This window comes from Hyperolius riggenbachi, chromosome 8, assembly GCF_040937935.1.
Source record: "Hyperolius riggenbachi isolate aHypRig1 chromosome 8, aHypRig1.pri, whole genome shotgun sequence".
NCBI lineage: Eukaryota > Metazoa > Chordata > Amphibia > Anura > Hyperoliidae > Hyperolius > Hyperolius riggenbachi.
The window spans coordinates 174,310,362-174,336,205 of record NC_090653.1 but is presented as its reverse complement, the minus strand read 5'-3'; the positions used below and the strand labels follow the sequence as shown (position 1 = coordinate 174,336,205).

Here is a 25,844-nt window from a genome sequence, read left to right as displayed (position 1 = left end):
CTGGGTTCACTCAACACAACGCTAGGTATACGCAGTGATGAGGTGGGTTAAGTATACACAACAGGTACTGGGGTATATGCAGTACTGGGTAGTACAATGTGCAGCTCCCTGTCACACACACAGGTAGTCACTGAATGTACTGGGCTGCTGGCAGTGGCACACACACTATCAATTAGCAATGCTGTGCATGCAACTAAAGTGTCAGTTTGACACACAGAAAAAAAAAAGTACAGGATGAGCTCTGACAAGAGCTATTGAGGGGTGCTATAAAAGCAATAACAATCAGCCAGGAGCAAGCTAAGCAGCCAAGAACCTAACTAATCTGTCCCTAGAAGAACAAGTCTGCAGCAGCTCTCCCTAGTCTGTCTCTCTAGCAGGCACACGAGTGACTGTAATGGCCGCCGGAGGCTGCCTTATATAAGGGGGGGTGGGGCTCCAGGGCTTAGTGTAGCCTGAATGGCTACAATCTGCCTGCTGACTGTGATGCAGAGGGTCAAAGTTGACCCTCATAGTGCATTATGGGGCAAATCGAACTTCCGCAAAAGTTCGCCTGGTGCAGGCGAACGCGAACCCCCGAAGTTCGCCGGCGAACCGTTCGCTACATCTCTAGTCAGAACTCTAAGGTCTGTTTCACATAGTAGACTGAACTGCATGCTTGTCAAGCAGTTTAGCCTCATAGCTGCCAGCCATGAGTGCCATTCTGGTGCAATTAAAATGCAGCAGAATGGTAGAGTTTGTAAAACCACACACATCAGAGCGTTAGAAAACTGTGACCACCACCGCACTCAGATGTGACTCCATAGGAGTGCAGCTTCCTCACCACGAGTACTGAGTGCTAGCAAGTGCCCGGCAGGTGCATGGGAGCAGAAGACAGGTGATGAATTTACTGCCTTCAGCCTCCTGTGTAAAAGAGGCTTAAAGCTACACAAACTATGATAGACACAGAAAAGCTTTATATATTTTGAATATTAAATAGTTATTTACCAGCTGATTACATATACAAAATCCCTGTATCATCCCAGTTAAAGGGTACTCGAAGTGACATGTGACATGATGAGATAGATATGTGTATGTACAGTGCCTAGCACACAAATAACTAGGCTGTGTTCCTTTTTTTCTTTCTCTGCCTGAAAGAGTTAAATATCAGGTATGTAAGTGGATAGCTCAGTCCTGACTCAGACAGGAAGTGACTACAGTGTGACCCTCACTGATCTGAAATTCCAACTATAAAACACTTTCCTAGCAGAAAATAGCTTCCGAGAGCAAGAAAGATGTAAAAAGGGTAATTTCTTATCAGTGAGGGTCACACTGTAGTCACTTCCTGTCTGAGTCAGGACTGAGTCAGCCACTTACATACCTGATATTTACCTCTTTTAGGCAGAGAAAGAAAAAAAGGAACACAGCATAATTATTTGTGTGCTAGGCACTGTACATACCCATGTCTATCTCATCATGTCACATGTCACTTCCGGTATCCTTTAAAATAACACATAGAAACACAGTTCTGACACATAAGAAAACCAAATTGTCTACTTTGCACGCCTCCACCACCTTCATGCACGAGGACTTCTGTGTGCAGCGCGTCACCATAGAAACAGCAGGGATGCCACTTCAGTATCCCGCAACATTTGGGGCACTACAGTGGGCACACTGGGACCCCTGCAATGGGTGCACTATTAAAAATATCTGTGGCACAAGCCATGGGTCTTTACCCTTGGCAACGTGCCTGCCTCTAAAACACGTGTGGCATACTCAGCTTCTGAGTAGTATAGGACCAGTGTCTTTGCATGTATTATTTTTGGTTGGATTAGAGCACTAACTTTGGTGCTGATCTGTGTGTAATACCTAAGTAGTCAGGGTTTAGGCAATGTTCATGTTTTACTCCATTTCAACTGATAATGGCCTATATGCAATTCACTTTTTCTCCTGGGTTTTCTCCTAGGGGATAATTTTCATATTCCCTTTAAAATACATTTTAAGCATTCTGCAATTGAAAAACAGTACCCAAAAGTTGGTGAAAAATTATTTGAGTAGTTTTTTTGCTTGCTGGTGGTTTAAATGCATTTTATGACAAGCTGTAAAAATATCACCTAGGAGAAAAGAGTAAATTGATTGCATATGGGCCATAGACTGTAAAGTGTAAGGGTGGCAAGACAATTTCCTATAGTAATTTATTATTGTGGAAAATGCCATCTACTCTACTTTATAACAGGGCCATCCTTTGACCTGAGCGACCAGAGCGATCGCTCAGGGCGCTGGCTTCCAGGGGGGGCGCTCCGGCCGTCCACCACCCGCCCGGACGAGTAATGCACAAACTGTTTGCGAGCAGGCTGTTGTCTGGTGCAGCGGCGGGCACTAGGATCTGGAGGCAGACTTCTCCAACCTCCTGCTCGGAAGGATGCTTCCTTATCAGCCCCCCTCCCCGCCCCCTCAAGCACGCAGGAAGGATAGAGTAGTCCGAGGTGGCGAGGTAATCCCCTTGTGGGCTGCTACAGACTTCTGTGTCTTTTGCTTCCTTCTGGCGTAATGGTGATTACAGTGATGAATGGTAGCAAATGTCCTCTCTGCTGTTGCTAGAATAATAAGTTAGGATAAGTGTGTGTGTGTGTGTGTGTGTGTGTGTGTGTGTGTGTGCGCGTGTGCGTGCGTGTGTATAGAGTGTGTGTGTGTGTGTGTGTGTAAAGATTGCGTGTGTGTATAGATTGCGTGAGTGTGTCTGCGTATGTAGACTGTGTGCATGTGTAGTGTGTGGCTGCATATATAGATTGCGTGCGTGTGTAGTGTGTGGCTGCGTATATAGATTGCGTGCGTGTGTAGTGTGTGGCTGCGTATATAGATTGCGTGCGTGTGTAGTGTGTGGCAGCGTATATAGACTGCGTGTGTGTGTAGTGTGTGGCTGCGTATATAGACTGCGTGCGTGTGTAGTGTGTGGCTTTCTGTGTGAGAAATTTGGGCGCCCAAATTTCTTTGTTCCATTTGATAATTGTGATGCGGGCCAGGGGGAAACAGTCATGGGCCCATATAAATAACAGCTATATGGGTGGAAAAAGGTGCCTACTGTTTGCAGCTGTATTTTGCATTGTAGGTGGCCAGATTATAACCTGTAGCCTCTATTTATATGGGCACCTATGAGGGTGCCGAAATAAAGTCGCGAGCGTGGGCAAAGAGGCTGAAAGGGGGGGGGGGCACCAAAATCAGGTTTCGCTCAGGGCGCTGTGAAACCTAAGGCCGGCCCTGCTTTATAATATCTGTAAACTGTGCCAAAAATAATTCCGGGTACAACCCCCGTTGTACTTGGCGAAATAAATATGATTCTGATTCTAATTCTGTGTTATATGCTGCTGTGAGGTCATTGTAAACTCCTTCTATAGCCAGACATTTTCAAATCTATATTCAATACACTGGGTGATGTTGAGGATGTGGGCAGTACAGTAAATCGATTGCCAGAAGGTGGTCTGTTCACATATCAGCTTTGTTATGGCATCCAGAATTATCTTTAGTGATTGTATGACAGTTTTGGGGAAAAACTACTGTACACACAATACACACATGGTAAAGTTATGAGATAGCAGCACCCTGTGGTGTGATAAACAATGAGAAACAATATACATGTATTTGTCATTTAAAGGGAACCTGAAGTGAGGAAAATTGATACATACCTAAGCAAAGGGAACGCTCTGTATACCATAGATCCTTCCTGGTCTTCTGTTTATCATATTGTAGCTACCAAAACTGACATTCTGGGACACTTGTACTCAAAAAGCATCAGGTTAGAGAGGTCAAACTTTAATTAGTATCTGATTTGAATACTCATTTTTGTCAGTGCCTGAATGTACTGGAAGCAAAACATTAGCAGGACACCCATGCAATATGCTTTGTTTAAAAATAAATACTGTACTGTATTTTTGGGCATACAAGATGTACTTTTGCTCCCCAAAAAATAAGGATAAAAAGTCCCTGCATCCTATATGCCAAATACAGGGAGTTCCCAACTTACGATTGCCCATCAATAAGAATGGCTGACCTGCCACAATGTCAGGGACTCCCTGTATCGTCCCCCTTGTGTCCTCCTCCTGTCCCCCGCTGGTCTCCTCTGCTCCCCATGTGTAAAAACAATTAGCAGCAGCGTGGCTCAGATCATCTAGTGATTCCAGCGGCAAGCGCAGACCTCTCTTGCCCTGGATGGTTTCCCTCATGTTAGCTTTTGTTGATGACACGATCAGCAGAAGCCAGAACTAGAGGAGCAGCTTCGAAGATGAGAGGTCTGCACTCGCTGCTGGTTGAGGTAAGACATGCTGATGCTTTTTGCTTTTACACACAGGGGCAGAGGAGACAAGCAGCTGGGGGAGGGGCAGAGAACAACACAGGGGAACAGAAGGGGGCACACAGGGGCAAAGGAAGACACAAAGGGAAACACACAGGGGGATTGAAGTAAGACACAGGGGGACATAAGGGGACACCCAATGACAAAGGAGGACACAAGGGGAGCAGAGGAGGACATAGGGGTACAAAGGGGGGCATAGAGGACACAGGGGGACATACATGATGACCAGAGAGGGACATAAGGGGCAAAGGAGGACACAGTGGGACACACAATAGGAGCAAAGGAAGACACAAAGGGACACATGGGGGACTGAAGGGGACACAGGAGGACACATGGTGAAACAGTAGGGCAATGATTGGGGGAAAATATCTACAAGACATTCCAGGAATATGGGCGCACCAGGTTTGGTATATTTTTTTCCCCTGGTTTTTGCCCTCTAAACCTAAGTGATTCTTATATTGCGGAGCATCTTATTTATGGCAAATACAGTATGGCAGCTTCCATATCCTTCTCACTAAAGCTTCCTTCTTTCTATATGATTACATCTTTAACTTAACATACATTTGCCAACAATTTTAACAATTTTGCTTACTTATTTACTGGGAACTTACGTGGGTAAATTGTAGTTGTAGGCTGAAATTCAAATACAAAAAAAAAAATCATACATTTAAACATTATGTAATCATAACCTTAAGAAACTCTATTTTCAGCGTGGCTAAGGGGAAAATGTGTACCCATAGCAAACATCTTAATTTTTTCTTACTTTTCTCTAATGAGTTTTAGATATTTAAATTATGAAGTTGAAGTTCTGCTATTTTCTAGTCTATTATATAGGGGCGTTTCTAGCATTTCCATCACTCCAGGCAAGAAAACCTGTGGAGCCCACCCCACCAAAAAAACAAAAAACAAACAAGCTTATAGTGAACATTTTAGATTGTAACTATGGTAGGACGTCAGCCTGTGATTACGGTAGGATTAGAGTGTGTGCTCCTCTAAGGACAGTCAGTGACATGACTATTTACTCTGTAAAGTGCTGCAGAAGATGTCAGTGCTATATAAATACATGAAACACACACATTTGCTCACTACCAGTTCAAACAATTTCCTACCTTTATCTGGTCAGCAGGCAAAGGTGTATGACCGTACACCTGATTGGCTGATTGGCGCCTGCTGACCAGATAAAGGTAGGAAATTGCTTGAACTGGTAGTGAGCAAATGTGTGTGTTGCAGGTAGCATTCATTTCAGAGGCAGTGGGGGTGAAGTCCCTGGAAGTGAGAGAGCCAGGGCTCGCCCGCATTTGCCTCTAGGTATCGCATGGTGGTTTGGGGGCCCTAGCCAGTGAGAGAGACCTGGGGCCCCTGGCTGTCATGTGAACCAGTGTTTGTGACTATATAAAGACATAACAATACTATGGTAGGACGTTAGACTATGACTATGGTAGGGATTAGGTTGTGAGCTCCTCTGAGGACAGTCAGTGACATGGCTGTGAAAATGTTACTGCTATATAAATACATCATAATAATATGGTAGGACATTACACTATGACTATGGGAGAATTAGATTTTGAGCGCCTCTGAGGAGTCAGTGACATGAATATGTTCTCTGTAAAGGGCTGCAGAAGAGGTCCGGGGCACTTTTGGGCACACCAGACAGAAAATGGGTGTGACCATGCTCCATAACGTGGGTGTGGTAATGGGTTGAGCCAAATTTACATGAACTTAACAGCTGTCTAAGTAGGCCTTCCCAGATGAAGCTTCCCCTCTCTATTAACACATAAAAGCTAAAAATACAGCATATCACATAAATAAGCAGTGTCACTCAAACATAACTAGGCAGAGTTACCTGGCCTCTGTAAAGGCTGATCTGGCTTTCTTCTGGGTGGGCTCTGATCAGTAAAATAGTTTTGTATGCGCCAGAGACCTCTGCAGCTATTTTTTGACTGTCTACAGATATCTTGTTGATGCAGGGGGCTTCTCTCTATTGAGAGTAGTGTGATTTTTGCATTAAGTGGCTCTCCCATATTGTTCAATAGTTCAAATTGATTTGGCAAGCATCTGAAGTGTTCTTTTAATCATCCAATGTATTCCTGTGGATCTTCACATTGCTTTAAAATACTTCAAAATGCTTCACAGTGGAATATTGTGAATGTGAAGAAACTGTATATACGTTTGCTTGGGGTTGGATTTTGGCTCCGGGTTACTTTGGTAAAATTGGTGCCACATAGACCGCAATGTTAATTTTATCCAGCGGGCAATTTTGTGCACTGCGAGTGCCTGATAAATAGCATCATTAGGCAGCTTGCACCTGATAAACAGCGAAGGAGAGGGAGTATTTTGTGGTGTAGGCAGCGTCGATATTGGTGGAGCTTGGGATGAGGGTAGGTTAGTATTAGTCATTGGTAGAGTGAGAGTTAGTGTGGGAATAGGGTTAGGTTTAGGGATAAATATTATTGGATAATGGGGGGGGGGGGGAGGTTGGTTAGCGTTAAGCATCCATCGAGGAAGGCTTTTGTGAGAAGAAAGTTAGGTTGTGTGTTAGTAAAATATAATATGAGTAAAAATGACCAGTGTTTTACTATCGGAATTAGCCACTGCCAACAGTGGAATATCATTAATTTTACCAATTTTCTACTGGTGGCTATCCACAGTGCCTAAATTACCACAGCAGCCTTTTTAAAAATACGCAGGCTAGGATACATCTCAGCAGGCTTCATGATTAAATGCTTGGAAGACACAAAATCTACTAAATATGAGAGTACTACCCCCATCAAGTTTAACAAAGGCAAAAGAAAAGACTGTTTTAATCATCTTTTAAAGCAGTTCACAAACAAGGGAATAGTGTTACTTCTCCTAACAGATGTTTTGCATTAACCGCCATTTTTATTTAACAAATCAAAGCATGCAAAGTTTGTCCATCCTTGGTGGAGTGATACCCTTCTTTCCTGTCTACAGAGAGTGACTTCTTTAGCGACAGGTTTAATTTCTTCACCTACCACCTATCAGTGGTTATTTTAGTGGTGACCCATCTTTGTGAGTATCATTCCATATTCACATTATCTTTTCTATCTTGATTCTTACATACTACACTATTGTTGGCTCTCGATTTTTCTTTCTTGTTTTTAAAAACGTTCAGTTTGTCCAGTTGCCGAGGTTACAGTTTTACCCATAACTTCCTTTTGTTGGGCCCTTTTTTACATATACTGTACATGTCTAAATTTTAAAGTAACTATCAAGCAACATACCCTTCTTTTTCTTTCTTCTGGCAATCAGAACCATAGTGAGGATTGAAACAGATATAACACAAGCTAAACTTATAATTAGTACATATAAGAATGTTCCAGATCCTGAAAAAGATGGAAGAAACATGTTCATTACATTGAGGAAATATACAATTTACTGTTAAACCAAACTTTACTATATGAAACATAAAAAGTATTCAACATTAACTGTCATGTTTGATCATTGTTTTTACTTTATTCCAGATTTTTACTGCTAGCTACTTCCATCATATATGTGACAGAGTTCCAATATACTTTTATAAAACGTTTTGCTGAGTTTATATGAGGCGTAATACCACGTTATACAAATGTTTGAATGCTGTCTCTTTCATCATGGTGCCCTTTGCAGTTTTTGCAATGCTTCGATATATCCTGTCCCAAGCTTACAGTAACATCTAGTTCAGTTCAGACTTACAGGTCCAAATATATGAGATTGTATTTGGCTGTGCATTTGTAGTTATTATTTGGGCTTGTACAGAGATAAATCTCTCAGACTGTCACACGCTCCCTAGTGGCCGGATTGCTCAATGCCTCCCAATATATTTCAACGCACAGACATTTGGATTTCGTGGATTCCAATGATGCGGTGAAACCTCCGGAATTGGGCAAACAGACAGGGCAGAAGGGAACCTGGGAGCAATACAAACACTGTACTACACAATATTTCAGTTACAAGGCTGCCACCATCCCTTTTATCTGGGAAAAGAGAAACCCGCTCTGACTATTCTAAACCTGCAAATAAAAATTGTTAAAACTCTCTAGTCTGGCTCAAACAATATAATACTTCAGGTAGTAAATCTCCAGAAAGGCTAGGATTCTTTTTGCGCTGCTCAAAGCAGGTATGTAGCCAAAAAAACTGACCTTAAAGAGGAACTCCAGTGAAAATAATGTAATAAAAAAGTGCTTCATTTTTTACAGTAATTATGTATAAATGATTTAGTCAGCGTTTGTCCATTGTAAAATCTTTCCTATCCCTAAATTACATTCTGACATTTATCACATGGTGACATTTTTACTGCTGGCAGGTAATGGCAGTGGAAGGAGATGCTGCATGCTTTTTTGGCAGTTGGAAACAGCTGTAAACAGCTGTTATTTCCCACAATTTAACAAGGCTCCCACAGTGTGATGCCAGAACCATAGTCCTGACATCACACCGTGGGAGGGGTTTCTCCACAATATCAGCCATACATTTGTGAATAGGAACAGATTTCTCATGGGAAAGGGGGTGTTACGATCCATATCTGCTGGTGACTTGTTACATGGACTTCCTCTAGTCATCAGCAGAGGTCTCCACTGTCTTCATAAGACTTTGGTAATACTCATGTGGTTCCTCCTATTTTACCAGCAGGGGGCAAACCTCCTCAAGAACTGCATTACCTGGACATTGCTAAGGAGAGGAAATCCGCATCACCTGATTCCTCTGCACAGGATATAATCCAGCATCTGAGAATCAAGCTTTGCTAGTTCATCGTTGCTATTTAGCCTGAGTGCTAGCCCATCCTGTTCTTGTTACCTCGGTCCTGTGTATCTTATCTGCTTACCTTGTATGACTTTGGCTTTTCCTGACGATCCTTTGCCTTGCGATTTATTTGTACTGCGTTTGTTCTCTGATATTGACCCTTGCCTGTCTGACTATCCATACTGCCTGCTGTTTGTCTGTTTATATTGCCTGGTCATATGCTCCGTGTATATATTTGTAAATAGGTTGTACATACTTACTAAGCGGGGTTAGGGATTGTGTGCACACAGATCTTGTGTATATACACTGGTTGCTCTGCATATCCCAGTATATGCAGGGAGCACTTGTATATACAAATTGGGTTGGGATAATCTCCTCCTGTATCCTTTGCATACAAATTCTTGTACAGTTCACTTGTGTTGCCAGTATTGCATTATCCACATGTATGTGTGTGTGTATTTATATATTGCAATTCTCACAAATAAACCTTTAAACATCATCCTGGTTTGTTCTCAGTATTTCCATATCAGTGACAACCACACTCCATGCAATTCTTATTTGTTGTATTGCATGGGATCATAACAGATGAACTAGCCATACATTGTCACTTGGAAATACTGAAACACCTCTGTTTCCGTCATGATGGAAATGACTACAGAGCAACTTCTTGAATTCGCTACCATAGCAAGAAATGAAAAAAAACTCTGTTATCATATGTTTGCTGATGACACCTATGATGATTTGAATCAGCAAATCTCACAGGTTCAGTCCTGCATCAGAAAAGGAATCTTTCCTCCTCATGAACTGGGAGATTTCTTGTCTGTATTGCAGGAATGTCGTGCTAAAGCCCAACCCCGTTCAATCGGTTATTTTCCCTCCTGCTTTCAGTTTTCCCAACCGCCAGCGCCTGCTACAGGCAACAATTTACTAACAGGGAGAGATCAGGTATCACCAGGTTATTCCACTATCCATGTTCCAGGTGACTTATCAGGCCCCATTAAAAGTGACTGGGATCCCCCATTTGATTTGTGGGGGGTTGAGTGTGCTATAAATACGTTAAAGGATGATAGGGAATCATTTTTTGAATATTACACCGCTAAAGATGGTAATTTTTTTATTGCATGCATTAAATCTGTAACAGATTTGGTTGATAAGGGTATGTGCAGGCAAGATTATGTGTTTCCTCTAATTGATTCATGGGAGAAGATTTTGCTTGGTAATCAGTATGCACAGCATCCAGTGACCCATATTAACCCTGTTAGACCCAGCAGTAAGTTTGTTTCTTCACCTTTTAAGAAACAAGTTAACTTTGACCCAGTATTTGATTGCTATCAGATTGATCATTTATTTGCATATTTAAAGAGAGATGAGAATGGGTTTTTTCTTGATTTCACTATGAAAAATGAACAATATGTGAATGCATGCATATGTGCTACTCAGTCATTGATTGACCATAGACTGTGCAATCTTGAATCTGCTTCTGCTTTGATAATCGCCTGGCAAAGGATTCTGTCTCTCCATTTCTCTTCTGATCTCTCCTCTGTTAACCCTTTACCTACCTTAAATCCTGTCCATAACTCACAACCTGCAGCAGTTAGAAACCGCCCCAGAGACATTGAATTGCCTACACCTCTGATTAAAAAGAAAACTGTTCCTTTGCAGACTGCTATCAGATCTACACCCTGGTCATTCCAGCGCCCAGCAAACAAATACATAGACTCTTGCAAACTTACTCCTGCCTCCAGACTGGTTCAAAAGACAAAAACTAAACGCAAATATTTTTCTACAGCTTCCATCTTACTCATGCAATCATCAACAGAAGCCACCTCTGCCCTGCCTGTGCCAGCCACCTCTGCCCTGCCTGTGCCATCCTCCTCTGCCCTGCCTGTGCCAGCCACCTCTGCCCTGCCTGTGCCAGCCACCTCTGCCCTGCCTGTGCCAGCCACCTCTGCCCTGCCTGTGCCAGCCACCTCTGCCCTGCCTGTGCCAGCCACCTCTGCCCTGCCTGTGCCAGCCACCTCTGCCCTGCCTGTGCCAGCCACCTCTGCCCTGCCTGTGCCAGCCACCTCTGCCCTGCCTGTGCCAGTCAGCTCAGCAAAGTCTATGTCTGAAGCTTTAGCAGTACCCATGTCTGTCAGTCCCATATTTCCTCTCTCAGAAGGTTTGGCAGTGGGTCCTCCAGACATCTCAGCAGATCTTCTCCTGCCAGCTACTCCGGCGGTATGTCAGTCTGCTGTCCCAGCAAGATCATACTCCACAGCTCAGCCAAAGGCCCAGCCAGGTGCTCGATCAATAAGTCTGCCAGTTGCTCCATCTGAGGTTCAGCTAATTACTCTGCCGAAGGTCCTGCCAGCTATGCAGACAGTGGTCCAGCCAGATGCTCAGCCAAAGGTCCAGCTCTCTCGAGTTTTTGCTGATGCCCATTGCCCTTTTACTTCTGTTAGAGCTCAGACTTATGCTGAAGTTCAACCTGCACAGATGTCTGACACTCGGTTACCACACATTCCCACTGTTGTCCAGTCCTCTCAGATACCAGCTGAGGTTCAGGCACCTCAGGCTCCTGCTGTCACCCCATTTCCACAGACTCCAGCTGAGGCCCTGAACTCTCCACCAATGGCTGACACAGAATTCTCACAGATCCCCACTGATGTCCAACTCTCACAGATATCAGCTGAGGTTCAGGCACCTCAGGCTCCTGCTGTCACCCCATTTCCACAGACTCCAGCTGAGGCCCTGAACTCTCCACCAATGGCTGACACAGAATTCTCACAGATCCCCACTGATGTCCAACTCTCACAGATACCAGCTGAGGTTCAGGCACCTCAGGCTCTTGCAGGTAAACTGTTCCCACAGATTCCTGCTGAGGTCCTGAACTCTTCAAACATGTCTGGCACTCAGCCTTCACAGGCTCCTCTGGATACTCTGCATTCACAAACTGTTGCCAAGCCTTACAAACGTTTACCTGGAATCATCCAATCTGCTGTCATACCTGTCTTACTGGTGAATGACTTTCAATTTGTTACTCCCTGTGATGGTGTTCAATCCTCTGTTCCCCCTGATGGCTTCCAGTCTGCCGTTCCTGATGGCTTCCAGTCTGCCGTTCCTGATGGCTTCCAGTCTGCCGTTCCTGATGGCTTCCAGTCTGCCGCTCCTGATGGCTTTCAGTCTGCCGTTCCTGATGGCTTTCAGTCTGCCGTTCCTGATGGCTTTCAGTCTGCCGTTCCTGATGGCTTCCAGTCTGCCGTTCCTGATGGCTTCCAGTCTGCCGTTCCTGATGGCTTCCAGTCTGCCGCTCCTGATGGCTTCCAGTCTGCCGCTCCTGATGGCTTCCAGTCTGCCGCTCCTGATGGCTTCCAGTCTGCCGCTCCTGATGGCTTCCAGTCTGCCGCTCCTGATGGCTTCCAGTCTGCCGCTCCTGATGGCTTCCAGTCTGCCGCTCCTGATGGCTTCCAGTCTGCCGCTCCTGATGGCTTCCAGTCTGCCGCTCCTGATGGCTTCCAGTCTGCCGCTCCTGATGGCTTCCAGTCTGCTGCTCCTGATGGCTTCCAGTCTGCTGCTCCTGATGGCTTCCAGTCTGCTGCTCCTGATGGCTTCCAGTCTGCTGTTCCTGATGGTTTCCAGTCTCTTGCTCCTGATGAGGACATCCAGTCTCTTGCTCCTGATGAGGACATCCAGTCTCTTGCTCCTGATGAGGACATCCAGTCTCTTGCTCCTGATGAGGACATCCAGTCTCTTGCTCCTGATGAGGACATCCAGTCTCTTGCTCCTGATGAGGACATCCAGTCTCTTGCTCCTGATGAGGACATCCAGTCTCTTGCTCCTGATGAGGACATCCAGTCTCTTGCTCCTGATGAGGACATCCAGTCTCTTGCTCCTGATGAGGACATCCAGTCTGATACTTTCTTTGATCATGGCCTGCTGCATTTTCTGTTGGCTTTCAATTGTCTGCTTTGCTTGGTGTTCTCCAGCCTACCACTCAGTGTGCTCTCTTCCCTGGTGACTTCTAGTTTGGCATCTTGCTGGTGGTGTGTCCTGATCCACTGTAGTCTGCTGCCTGGTCTGTTCAGGTACACATCAAGTCTGCTGCCAGCCTTTTTGCCAACTGTCTCTTGGGACCCCGGTGGATGAGAGTTTGTGGTCAAGTGGAGCGTCCTGAGGCCACTCCTTAAGGGGGGGGGGTAATGTTACGATCCATATCTGCTGGTGACTTGTTACATGGACTTCCTCTAGTCATCAGCAGAGGTCTCCACTGTCTTCATAAGACTTTGGTAATACTCATGTGGTTCCTCCTATTTTACCAGCAGGGGGCAAACCTCCTCAAGAACTGCATTACCTGGACATTGCTAAGGAGAGGAAATCCGCATCACCTGATTCCTCTGCACAGGATATAATCCAGCATCTGAGAATCAAGCTTTGCTAGTTCATCGTTGCTATTTAGCCTGAGTGCTAGCCCATCCTGTTCTTGTTACCTCGGTCCTGTGTATCTTATCTGCTTACCTTGTATGACTTTGGCTTTTCCTGACGATCCTTTGCCTTGCGATTTATTTGTACTGCGTTTGTTCTCTGATATTGACCCTTGCCTGTCTGACTGGTCATATGCTCCGTGTATATATTTGTAAATAGGTTGTACATACTTACTAAGCGGGGTTAGGGATTGTGTGCACACAGATCTTGTGTATATACACTGGTTGCTCTGCATATCCCAGTATATGCAGGGAGCACTTGTATATACAAATTGGGTTGGGATAATCTCCTCCTGTATCCTTTGCATACAAATTCTTGTACAGTTCACTTGTGTTGCCAGTATTGCATTATCCACATGTATGTGTGTGTGTATTTATATATTGCAATTCTCACAAATAAACCTTTAAACATCATCCTGGTTTGTTCTCAGTATTTCCATATCAGTGACAACCACACTCCATGCAATTCTTATGCTCTGCACTTGTTGTATTGCATGGGATCATAACAGGGGGTATCAGCTACTGATTGGGGTGATGTTCGATTCTTGGTTACGGTTTCTCTTTAAGTTTTTTTTTATTGTAAATGCAATATAAATAATTAATATATGCAGAAAATTGTTAAAAGTAACAATTATAGAGACAGTAGCCACAGATAAAATAAAACATAAAAAACACAGAAAATGAATACTTAGAGATTTTGGAAGAAAGTCTAGAAAATGTCCTTTGTTTCATAATTCAGGGAAGCTTGCCGTGGGTTCTATTTGCTAGCTTCAATCCATATGTGGTATTAAAGGGAGAACTTTTATCAAATTTCAGCCCATTGCTTATATAGGTTACAGCTCTTGAGGGTGGAACTCAGAGCCAACCCCTGCGCTGGGGTTTGGGGCATTATCTTATTTTGGAAATAAATATTAAATCCGAAATATGTGACATTTCCATATACATTAATTGCACACCAATACTAATAGCAAAGTTACAATCAACAAAGAATATGGATCACATTAATACCAGACATGAATAGTGAAGGACATTCCGTTACTGAGAAGTTTAATAACTGGGTGGCTGGTTATGTCAGCTTCCTAAATGAAATATGAGGATTCTCTTCCGGACCTTAGCAATCAAATAATATAATTTTTATATAGATAAGTATGGTATCTCTTAAAATGGTTTATATTTATTTTAAAGAGAACCCGAGGTGGGTTTGAAGAATATTATCTGCATACAGAAGCTGGATCTGCCTATACAGCCCAGCCTCTGTTGCTATCCCAAACCCCCCTAAGGTACCCCTGCACTCTGAAATCCCTCATAAATCACAGCCACGCTGCTGACAAACAGCTTGTCAGAGCTGGCTGTGTTTATCTCTATAGTGTCAGTCTGCTGCTCTCCCCGCCTCCTGCAGAACTCCAGTCCCCGCCTGCATCCCTTTCCTCCCTGCTGATTGGAGGGAAGGGACGGGGGCAGGGACCGGAGCTATGCAGGAGGCGGGGGAGCAGCTGAGACTGACACTACAGATGTAAACACAGCCTCACAACATGGCTGTGATTTATGAGGGATTGCAGAGTGCAGGGGGACCTTAGTGGGGTTTGGGATAGCAACAGAGGCTGGGCTGTATAGGCAGATCCAGCCTCTGTATGCAGATAACATTTTTTAAACACACCTCGAGTTCTCTTTAAATCTGGCCATAGTGGTTCCACCAAGTCTGCGGTCCTGCTGTGCTCAGGCTTCCTCTGCCAGTAACAGGACCAAATGGTCCCTTTTCATGCTAGAGTTCACACCTAGCTTCTAGTGGCCTGCTGAAGGAAGATTCTTTTGTTCCTGATTATTAAAGAAAAACATTGTAATCCCAGAATAGCAGCTGTACCCAGCTAGAATAGACCAGACCCCAGGCTTTGCCCTCTGCTGTTCCTAGACATGCAATCTGTATTGTTCCGTGAATCACAATCAGAAAACCGATTGATTGCGTTTCTTCACAGTTCGTCTGTGACAGTCTCCCTCTGCTAGGATTACTGAAACACACATTTTGTATAGAGTAGAGGCAAACATTTATAATGTGACAAACAAATTTGTTTTATCTGGTGGCATCTAAACTAGTCTGATTCCGTGACATTTCCAGTGAATTTGAGTTGCTCAAAAGAGCTGTAATTGTCAGCTTTATTGACTGTATAAAGATTATTCTTCTCCCACCATCTAAACACTTGTATGACATTCTAAAATGCTGGAGAGAAGTTTGGGCTGCCAAGGAATGACAGCCAGGATGGTTTTTGGGATAATAAATGTAACTTCCTTTTATATCAGAACCATTGCGAACCATTACTAAAGGGAAGAATATGAGAAATCATTTTCCGGGTAAGACTTTTTATCTTAGTTAGGTCATGGGGAACATCAAGCATGCCGCAAATGAACACAAAGCTACGGTATAATCACTGGAGTGTCATCCTGTCATTTTAAAACTTGCTGTCTGCCAGCAAATAGTTCCCCAGACTGGGTAGTCAAACTCCACATTTGACATGGGCTTAAAGAGACACTGAAGCAAAAAAAACATTAAGATCAGATACATCAGTGAAATTGTTTCCAGTACAGGAAGAGTTGAGAAACTGCAGTTGTTATCTCTATGCAAACAAGCCATTAAGCTCTCCGACTAAGTTAAGGGAGCCATACACTGGTCGATTTGCCATTAGATCGACCAGCTGACAGATCCCTATCTGATCGAATCAGATCAGAGAGGGATCGTATGGCTGCCTTTACTGCAAACAGATTGTGAGCGATTTCAGCCTGAAACCGATCACAATCTGTTGAGCTGCTCCTGCCGCCTGTGCCCCCCCCCCCCCCCACCCCCCGTATACATTACCTGAAGCGGGCTCCCGGGCGTCTTCTCCACGCTGCACCGCACCGCTCTGTTCCGGCTCCATCCCGGAGCTTCCTGTGTCACTCCGTGACCAGGAAGTTCAAATAGAGTGCCCTCTATTTGAACTTCCTGGTCACTGCAGTGACACAGGAAGCGCCGGGATAGAGCCGGAACAGAGCGGTGCAGCGCGGAGAAGACGCCCGGGAGCCAGCGTCAGGTAATGTATACCTGATTGGATCGGCCGCCGCTAACGACGCGCACCCTACCCGCGGGCGATCGAGGGTAATTTCCCGCACGGCGCGATCGACGGACCGATCCGATTTCGGGAGGAAATCGGATTGGCAGGTGCGTTTAGCACGAACGATTGGCAGCAGATTCGATCCCAGGATCGAATCTGCTGTCAAAACGGCCGCGAATCGGGCCAGTGTATGGCCACTTTTAGTCGTGGAGAGGGCTGTTATCTGACTTTTATTATCTCAACTGTTCCTGGACTATTTACTTTTCCTCTGCTAGAGGAGAGGTCATTACTTCACAGACTGCTCTGAAAGACTCATTTTGAATGCTGAGTGTTGTATAATCTGCACATATTATAGAATGATGCAATGTTAGAAAAAACACTATATACCTGAAAATAAAAGTATGAGAATATTTTCTTTGCTGCTAATCTTATAGTAATTATTCATAGTATACAACCAGTAGAGATGTCGCGAACCGCCGATTTTCGGTTCGCGAACTTCCGCGGAAGGTTCGGTTCGCGGAAAAGTTCGCGAACCGCAATAGACTTCAATGGGGAGGCGAACTTTGAAAACTAGAAACATTTATGCTGGCCAGAAAAGTGATGGAAAAGATGTTTCAAGGTGTCTAACACCTGAGATCTTTCAATGACTACAAGAGGGGGGAAAAAAATTCAAAAATACCTTATAGTTTTTGAGAAAATCAATTTTAAAGTAACTCCTTCTGACTGTGGGAAAATTAAGCGCCCGCCGACTTTAGCAGTTAATAGCAAAGCCGCTTTAAAAGCTAGAAACCCCAAACTTGCAGAAAATGTGAAAAAGAACAGTAGGAATAAGAGGAAAATTTTTTTTTCAAAAAGACCTTATAGTTTTGGAGAAAATCAATTTTAAAGTTTCAATGTAAATTCTCCTTCTGACCGTGGGAAAATATACCCCCGCCGACTTTAATGGTTAATTGCAAAGCCCCTTTAAAAGCTAGCAACACCAAAATTACTGGGAATGTTAAGAAGAACAGCGGGAACAAGAAAAACATTTTTTTTTTCAAAAAGACCTTATAGTTTTTGAGAAAATCGATTTTAAAGTTAAAAAAAAAAGTCGATTCATAAAAAAGAACCGATTCATTAAAAAGATCCGGCTCATTCATAGTTAGTATAGCAGAGAGCCGTTAGTATAGCAGAGAATGCGTCCTCGGAAGGACGTGAAGCTGCTGGCTCCCGCTGTCTCTCCCCATCTGCCTGCACCTGTCAACCCCCACCTAGGCTGGCACCCAGCGCACCCATGGGTGCACTGGGTGCCAGCCTAGGTGGGGGTTGACAGGTGCAGGCAGGCAGGTGGGGAGAGACAGCGGGAGCTAGCAGCTATGCGTCCCAAAGGACGCATTCTCTGCTACGTGGGTGGGGGGCTTCGGAGATCTTCAATCAACTTAATAGAAGATCGCAACATAAGAGGATACAGTTCGTTGGATCAATTACCGTGGATATTGGCGTGGGAAATTTATTTTAAAGGTACAGGTAAGTATTTATGGTTAATTAAGAAAATTAAAGGACTTTTTCGTGGTTGTGTTTTTATTTCATTTAACCCTTTGTGGAAATGTGTAAGGGGTACTTTGTACCTCTATACTCATTTCTCCTGGGAGGGGGTGGACATCTGGGGTCCCCTTCTTAAAGGGGACTCCCAGATGCCACCATGAACCCCCCCCCCGGGAGTCGTCGCCCCCACCTCCTCCTGGGGCACCGGAGGTGGGGAAGAGCCCCTTGTCCATGGATTGGACAAGGGCTCCGGGGGGGGGGAGGGGAAGGCTTGGCTGCCCCTCCCCCCCCGGAGCCCCCCATACCATGGACCATGCAGGCTGGTATAGCTTAGGGTGCGAAGCCCCAGTCGGCCGGGGCTCCGCATTCTGGTTATCCCAGCCTGCATGGGGGACAAGGGTTACAGAGGCTCGGGAGGGGGGACCCCACGTCATTTTTTTTTCAGATTTCCCACACTCGGCACATAAAAATATATATATATAAAAAAAAATATATATATATATATATGTATATATATATATATATATATATATATATATATTGTATATATACATACATATATATATATACATAGGACTTACGAGGCCACAAGTATGAAAAAAGTTAAATACCATTTCATAATCCAGATCCATAGAGGACACCATCTGCGCCCCCCCGTTCATTCCACCATGGCACCCGCAGTAATACCGGCCCCGGTCGGGTCCCAACCCCTCCAAACGGGTCGGGTTCTCATTCACCCCTCAATATGGCCGCCACAGATTGCCGCGGCTGCGCAGTCCGCAAAGATGCGATTGCCGGCTGCGCAGCTCTAGGTCCTCCTCCCGATGCGTCCGATGTATGCACGCATATTGATGACGCGGCAGGAGGAGGCCCTAGAGCTGCGCAGGTGCAATCGCGTCTGTGCGGACTGCGCGGCAATCTGTGGCGGCCATATTGAGGAGGGAATGCTAACCCGACCTGTTCGGAGGGGTCGGGAGTCGGGACCCGACCGGGGCCAGTATTACTGCGGGAGCCATGGGGGAATGAACGGTAGGGCACGGATGGCGTCCTCCATGGATCTGGATTATGAAAAGGTATTTAACTTTTTTTTCACATTTGTGGCCTCGGAAGTCCTTTAAATATTGTTTCCTGCTATCTTTTTAACATATCCTGCAAATTTGGTGTTGCTAGGATGTAAGGGGCCTTTGCTATTAACTGCTAAAGTCGGCGGGTGATGATAACCAACCAGAATTATAGGGGTGCAAAAGTGCTGAATTCTGCCATTGGCCATTTGGGCAATTTCAATGGTAGTGATGCTGTAACTCTGGTTTGGAGGGGTCGGGACCCGACCGGGGCCGGTTTTACTGCGGGTGCCATGGCGGAATGAACGGGGGGCGCAGATGGCGTCCTCCATGGATCTGGATTATGAAATGGTATATAACTTTTTTCATACTTGTGGCCTCGTAAGTCCTTTACAAAAAAAAATAAAAAAAAAAATATATATATATGTGTGTATATATATATATATACAAAATACATATATCCAGGCACATCGCCTCTAGTTAGGACATTAAATAAATTATTAGGGAAAGGTGGGTGCTGAAGGGGGTGTGGCTAGAAAACAGCAAAAATCTATTAACCCTTCGCACTCTCACATGCAAATGTTCAAACAAATGCATTCACAGATTCACTCATCCAGGCACAACTGTTATCCCTATAGCTAAGTTAAAAGCCGGGGTTTTAGTTCACAGAAGAATGCATTCTTATGCTTAGTCACCTATACTGCGCAGAAGTACCCAGGTAAACATAGGTGTCCTAACTCTGGCCCTGTAACATGCATGGTGCAGACATGCAAACACATTCATTGCATCAAACCTATCAATGGACTAGGAGCACACATCCTAACTTCCTCTCCTGGGAAAGACAGTGCATCTTACCAATCGCACAAGGGAGCTAATGTTATGTGTCCATGTGCACCATGCGCATACACCAGCATAAGCTGTGTGCATGCTGACAAACATACAGGGGAAGGGGGGAGTGCACCGAATTGGACCCTAGCCACAGGGGTCAGTAACAAGAACAAAATACATATATCCAGGCACATCGCCTCTAGTTAGGACATTAAATAAATTATTAGGGAAAGGTGGGTGCTGAAGGGGGTGTGGCTAGAAAACAGCAAAAATCTATTAACCCTTCGCACTCTCACATGCAAATGTTCAAACAAATGCATTCACAGATTCACTCATCCAGGCACAACTGTTATCCCTATAGCTAAGTTAAAAGCCGGGGTTTTAGTTCACAGAAGAATGCATTCTTATGCTTAGTCACCTATACTGCGCAGAAGTACCCAGGTAAACATAGGTGTCCTAACTCTGGCCCTGTAACATGCATGGTGCAGACATGCAAACACATTCATTGCATCAAACCTATCAATGGACTAGGAGCACACATCCTAACTTCCTCTCCTGGGAAAGACAGTGCATCTTACCAATCGCACAAGGGAGCTAATGTTATGTGTCCATGTGCACCATGCGCATACACCAGCATAAGCTGTGTGCATGCTGACAAACATACAGGGGAAGGGGGGAGTGCACCGAATTGGACCCTAGCCACAGGGGTCAGTAACAAGAACAAAATACATATATCCAGGCACATCGCCTCTAGTTAGGACATTAAATAAATTATTAGGGAAAGGTGGGTGCTGAAGGGGGTGTGGCTAGAAAACAGCAAAAATCTATTAACCCTTCGCACTCTCACATGCAAATGTTCAAACAAATGCATTCACAGATTCACTCATCCAGGCACAACTGTTATCCCTATAGCTAAGTTAAAAGCCGGGGTTTTAGTTCACAGAAGAATGCATTCTTATGCTTAGTCACCTATACTGCGCAGAAGTACCCAGGTAAACATAGGTGTCCTAACTCTGGCCCTGTAACATGCATGGTGCAGACATGCAAACACATTCATTGCATCAAACCTATCAATGGACTAGGAGCACACATCCTAACTTCCTCTCCTGGGAAAGACAGTGCATCTTACCAATCGCACAAGGGAGCTAATGTTATGTGTCCATGTGCACCATGCGCATACACCAGCATAAGCTGTGTGCATGCTGACAAACATACAGGGGAAGGGGGGAGTGCACCGAATTGGACCCTAGCCACAGGGGTCAGTAACAAGAACAAAATACATATATCCAGGCACATCGCCTCTAGTTAGGACATTAAATAAATTATTAGGGAAAGGTGGGTGCTGAAGGGGGTGTGGCTAGAAAACAGCAAAAATCTATTAACCCTTCGCACTCTCACATGCAAATGTTCAAACAAATGCATTCACAGATTCACTCATCCAGGCACAACTGTTATCCCTATAGCTAAGTTAAAAGCCGGGGTTTTAGTTCACAGAAGAATGCATTCTTATGCTTAGTCACCTATACTGCGCAGAAGTACCCAGGTAAACATAGGTGTCCTAACTCTGGCCCTGTAACATGCATGGTGCAGACATGCAAACACATTCATTGCATCAAACCTATCAATGGACACATAACATTAGCTCCCTTGTGCGATTGGTAAGATGCACTGTCTTTCCCAGGAGAGGAAGTTAGGATGTGTGCTCCTAGTCCATTGATAGGTTTGATGCAATGAATGTGTTTGCATGTCTGCACCATGCATGTTACAGGGCCAGAGTTAGGACACCTATGTTTACCTGGGTACTTCTGCGCAGTATAGGTGACTAAGCATAAGAATGCATTCTTCTGTGAACTAAAACCCCGGCTTTTAACTTAGCTATAGGGATAACAGTTGTGCCTGGATGAGTGAATCTGTGAATGCATTTGTTTGAACATTTGCATGTGAGAGTGCGAAGGGTTAATAGATTTTTGCTGTTTTCTAGCCACACCCCCTTCAGCACCCACCTTTCCCTAATAATTTATTTAATGTCCTAACTAGAGGCGATGTGCCTGGATATATGTATTTTGTTCTTGTTACTGACCCCTGTGGCTAGGGTCCAATTCGGTGCACTCCCCCCTTCCCCTGTATGTTTGTCAGCATGCACACAGCTTATGCTGGTGTATGCGCATGGTGCACATGGACACATAACATTAGCTCCCTTGTGCGATTGGTAAGATGCACTGTCTTTCCCAGGAGAGGAAGTTAGGATGTGTGCTCCTAGTCCATTGATAGGTTTGATGCAATGAATGTGTTTGCATGTCTGCACCATGCATGTTACAGGGCCAGAGTTAGGACACCTATGTTTACCTGGGTACTTCTGCGCAGTATAGGTGACTAAGCATAAGAATGCATTCTTCTGTGAACTAAAACCCCGGCTTTTAACTTAGCTATAGGGATAACAGTTGTGCCTGGATGAGTGAATCTGTGAATGCATTTGTTTGAACATTTGCATGTGAGAGTGCGAAGGGTTAATAGATTTTTGCTGTTTTCTAGCCACACCCCCTTCAGCACCCACCTTTCCCTAATAATTTATTTAATGTCCTAACTAGAGGCGATGTGCCTGGATATATGTATTTTGTTCTTGTTACTGACCCCTGTGGCTAGGGTCCAATTCGGTGCACTCCCCCCTTCCCCTGTATGTTTGTCAGCATGCACACAGCTTATGCTGGTGTATGCGCATGGTGCACATGGACACATAACATTAGCTCCCTTGTGCGATTGGTAAGATGCACTGTCTTTCCCAGGAGAGGAAGTTAGGATGTGTGCTCCTAGTCCATTGATAGGTTTGATGCAATGAATGTGTTTGCATGTCTGCACCATGCATGTTACAGGGCCAGAGTTAGGACACCTATGTTTACCTGGGTACTTCTGCGCAGTATAGGTGACTAAGCATAAGAATGCATTCTTCTGTGAACTAAAACCCCGGCTTTTAACTTAGCTATAGGGATAACAGTTGTGCCTGGATGAGTGAATCTGTGAATGCATTTGTTTGAACATTTGCATGTGAGAGTGCGAAGGGTTAATAGATTTTTGCTGTTTTCTAGCCACACCCCCTTCAGCACCCACCTTTCCCTAATAATTTATTTAATGTCCTAACTAGAGGCGATGTGCCTGGATATATGTATTTTGTTCTTGTTACTGACCCCTGTGGCTAGGGTCCAATTCGGTGCACTCCCCCCTTCCCCTGTATGTTTGTCAGCATGCACACAGCTTATGCTGGTGTATGCGCATGGTGCACATGGACACATAACATTAGCTCCCTTGTGCGATTGGTAAGATGCACTGTCTTTCCCAGGAGAGGAAGTTAGGATGTGTGCTCCTAGTCCATTGATAGGTTTGATGCAATGAATGTGTTTGCATGTCTGCACCATGCATGTTACAGGGCCAGAGTTAGGACACCTATGTTTACCTGGGTACTTCTGCGCAGTATAGGTGACTAAGCATAAGAATGCATTCTTCTGTGAACTAAAACCCCGGCTTTTAACTTAACTATAGGGATAACAGTTGTGCCTGGATGAGTGAATCTGTGAATGCATTTGTTTGAACATTTGCATGTGAGAGTGCGAAGGGTTAATAGATTTTTGCTATATATATATATATATATATATATATATATATATATATATATATATTATTTTTATGTGCTGAGTGTAGGAAATAAATGAAAAAAAAATGACGTGGGGTCCCCCCTCCCGAGCCTCTGTAACCCCTTGTCCCCCATGCAGGCTGGGATAGCCAGAATGCGGAGCCCCGGCCGACTGGGGCTTCGCACCCTGAGCTATACCAGCCCGCATGGTCCATGGTATGGGGGGCTCCGGGGGGGGGGAGGGGCAGCTAAGCCCCCCCGGAGCCCTTGTCCAATCCATGGACAAGGGGCTCTTCCCCACCTCCGGTGCCCCAGGAGGAGGTGGGGGCGACGACTCCCTGGGGGGGGGGTTCATGGTGGCATCTGGGAGTCCCCTTTAAGAAGGGGACCCCAGATGCCCACCCCCCTCCCAGGAGAAATTAGTATAGGGGTACAAAGTACCCTTTACCCATTTCCACAAAGGGTTAAATGAAATAAAAACACAACCACGAGAAAAGTATTTTATTTATTCTAAATTAACCATAAATACTTACCTGTACCTTTAAAAAAGTTTTCCCACGCCAATATCCACAGTAAACGATCCAACGAACTGTATCCTCTTATGTTGCGATCTTCTATTAAGTTGATTGAAGATCTACGACGCCTCCCACATATCAGAGAATGCCTCCTTTTGGACGCATAGCTGCCGGCTCCTGCTGTCTCTCCCCACCTCCTCACTTGTCACTCTCACCTAGCCTGGCACCCATGGCTGCGCTGGGTGCCAGGCTAGGTGAGGGTGACAGGTGCAGGCAGGTGGGGAGAGACATCAGCGAGCCGGCAGCTTCACGTCCTGCTCAGAACGCATTCTCTGCTATACTAATCTTGAATCATGCGGTTCTTTTTAATGAATCGGTTCTTTTTTTTATGAATCGGCTCATTTTACTTTGAAACTTTAAAATTGATTTTCTCAAAAAGTATAAGGTCTTTTTGAAAAAAAAAATTTCCTCTTGTTCCCACTATTCCACTTAACATTCCCAACAATTTTGGTGTTTCTACTATGTAAGGGGACTTTGCTATTAACCGTTAAAGTCGGCGGCCATTAAAGTCTATGGGGCGAATCGAACTTCCGCAAAAGTTCGCCTGGTGCAGGCGAACGCGAACCCCCAAAGTTCGCCTGGAACCGTTCGCGGGTGAACCTTTCACTACATCTCTAACAACCAATTCACTATATCATATTTTTTTTTCGCTTCAGTGTCTCTTTAAATAATGTGCTAACCTGTTAATTATTGTAGAGTCGCACACCCACAGAAAAGGATCACTTTTTCAGTTAGTCTAAGGTAGCTCATTTGGACAGCAATAGTGACAAACTTGAGGGATTAGGCTTAAGGTCCATGGAGGGCTCTTAGTAAAATATTGTAAGACCTCAGAGTAGAGTACTAAAATATTGTAAGACCTCAGAATACAACACAAGTAGAACAACTCTTGAAAAAGGCTTTTCAAAAATTTGCAAAAAATTGGTCTCAGATCCGAGGCAAAATACCGAATACCTTTGGACAGGGCCAGATTTACCATAATACACTGTAGGAAAGCGCCTACACGTGCCTGATAATGGAGGGGCGGCTCACTCCCCTCCCCTAGCTCCTCACTCTTTCCTTAGGCAGAGTCCTGAGCAGAGCATAAAAAAGATTTTAGTCACCTGGGCATTCCCCTGACAAGATCTCCCTTCAGTCAGGGGCACCACTAGCTGGCTACCTAATGCTAAGGGACACCTGTAGCTAGCTGAAGAATAATGGAGAAGTAACAGTTGGGTCAGCCAGCACACTTGCAGTGCGGTTCAGCAGGGGTTTGTAGGTTTCTGGAGGGTGAAGTTTAGCGTGCCAGGACATCTATGCCTATAGGCTCCTGTGATGTAAATGCGGGCCTGCCTTTGGAGTGGTCTTAATAAGAAAAAATACAGCCTGGCTATAGAACATCTGAGGTATAAAGAATACCTAGAAGGTAGCGTTCAGGCTCGGACTGAGACGCCGAGGCACCGATTTTTCCATCGGGGGGCCCTGGCCGCCCCGCCTCCTGGGGGCCCCAGTGCTGAAAAAGAGGGGAGCACAGTGCAGGAGGGGGGGAAAGTGGGCACAGAGCGGCGGGGAGGCGCCGCGCTACCCCCCTCCAGAATTGCAGCCAGCCAGCGGAACGGCTTACCGAGAGTGATAGCTCTGTGTGCCG

The 25,844-nt window shown here is 44.9% G+C and overlaps 1 protein-coding gene across 5 annotated transcripts in view; it reads right to left on the bottom strand.

The window, feature by feature from the left end:
* The window catches only part of VSIG4 (V-set and immunoglobulin domain containing 4), a 179,226-nt gene that overhangs the window by 32,306 nt on the left and 121,076 nt on the right, over positions 1 to 25,844 (bottom strand). For 4 of the 5 annotated variants that reach the window (XM_068249669.1, XM_068249672.1, XM_068249673.1 and 1 more), the window contains 2 exons: positions 7,567 to 7,668; positions 4,936 to 4,957 (listed from right to left, as the gene is read on the bottom strand). In XM_068249669.1, the coding sequence (XP_068105770.1) occupies positions 4,936 to 4,957; positions 7,567 to 7,668 (124 nt within the window). The remainder of the gene's footprint in view (positions 1 to 4,935; positions 4,958 to 7,566; positions 7,669 to 25,844) is intronic. The other variant, XM_068249674.1, reaches the window with a different exon arrangement.